Source organism: Brassica oleracea, chromosome C9 (assembly GCF_000695525.1).
Source record: "Brassica oleracea var. oleracea cultivar TO1000 chromosome C9, BOL, whole genome shotgun sequence".
NCBI classification, from domain to species: Eukaryota; Viridiplantae; Streptophyta; class Magnoliopsida; order Brassicales; family Brassicaceae; genus Brassica; species Brassica oleracea.
The window spans coordinates 42,565,464-42,565,917 of NC_027756.1; the positions used below are offsets into that span (position 1 = coordinate 42,565,464).

General features: G+C 49.6%; 1 protein-coding gene across 1 annotated transcript; it reads right to left on the reverse strand.

Annotated features, from left to right (window-relative positions):
- Positions 1 to 448, reverse strand: LOC106313712 (the record flags this gene model as incomplete). Its single annotated transcript, XM_013751608.1, is given in 1 exon segment — positions 1 to 448. A coding segment is annotated over 1 exon segment (416 nt), but the record flags the coding sequence as incomplete, so codon positions are not given.
- Between the last annotated feature and the right edge of the window lie 6 nt (positions 449 to 454).

The following is a 454-nucleotide window of genomic DNA, read 5'->3' on the forward strand; positions in this document are numbered from 1 at the left end:
GCCGCAAAACCAAAACCGAATGACTGCCGGATGAGTTCTCCTGTTGGTGATTGCAGTTGCACTCCTGCCCCCGACCCTTTACTCGTGGATGAACCGTCAACGTGGAGGATCCAGTTCAAACTTGGTAGGATGAGGTCTTGCTCCAATTCTGGTGTTAACTCGATCAAGAAGTCTGCAAGAACCTGTGACTTTGCTGCTGTGCGATTCCTGTACAGGATGTCGTGTTCGCTCAGCTCCATCACCCATTTAGTCAATCGTCCTGACTGGTTGGTATTCTGCATAACCGTTCGGAGTGGTTGGTTGGAGAGCAATCCAATCGTGTGCGACTGAAAGTAGGGTCGCAATTTCCTGGCCGAGGTAACGACAGCTAAGGCCATTTTTTCGAGTGTTGGGTATCTCGTCTCCGGCTCTGTCATTCTTTTACTTGTGTAAAAGATTGGTTTCTGTTCTCCCC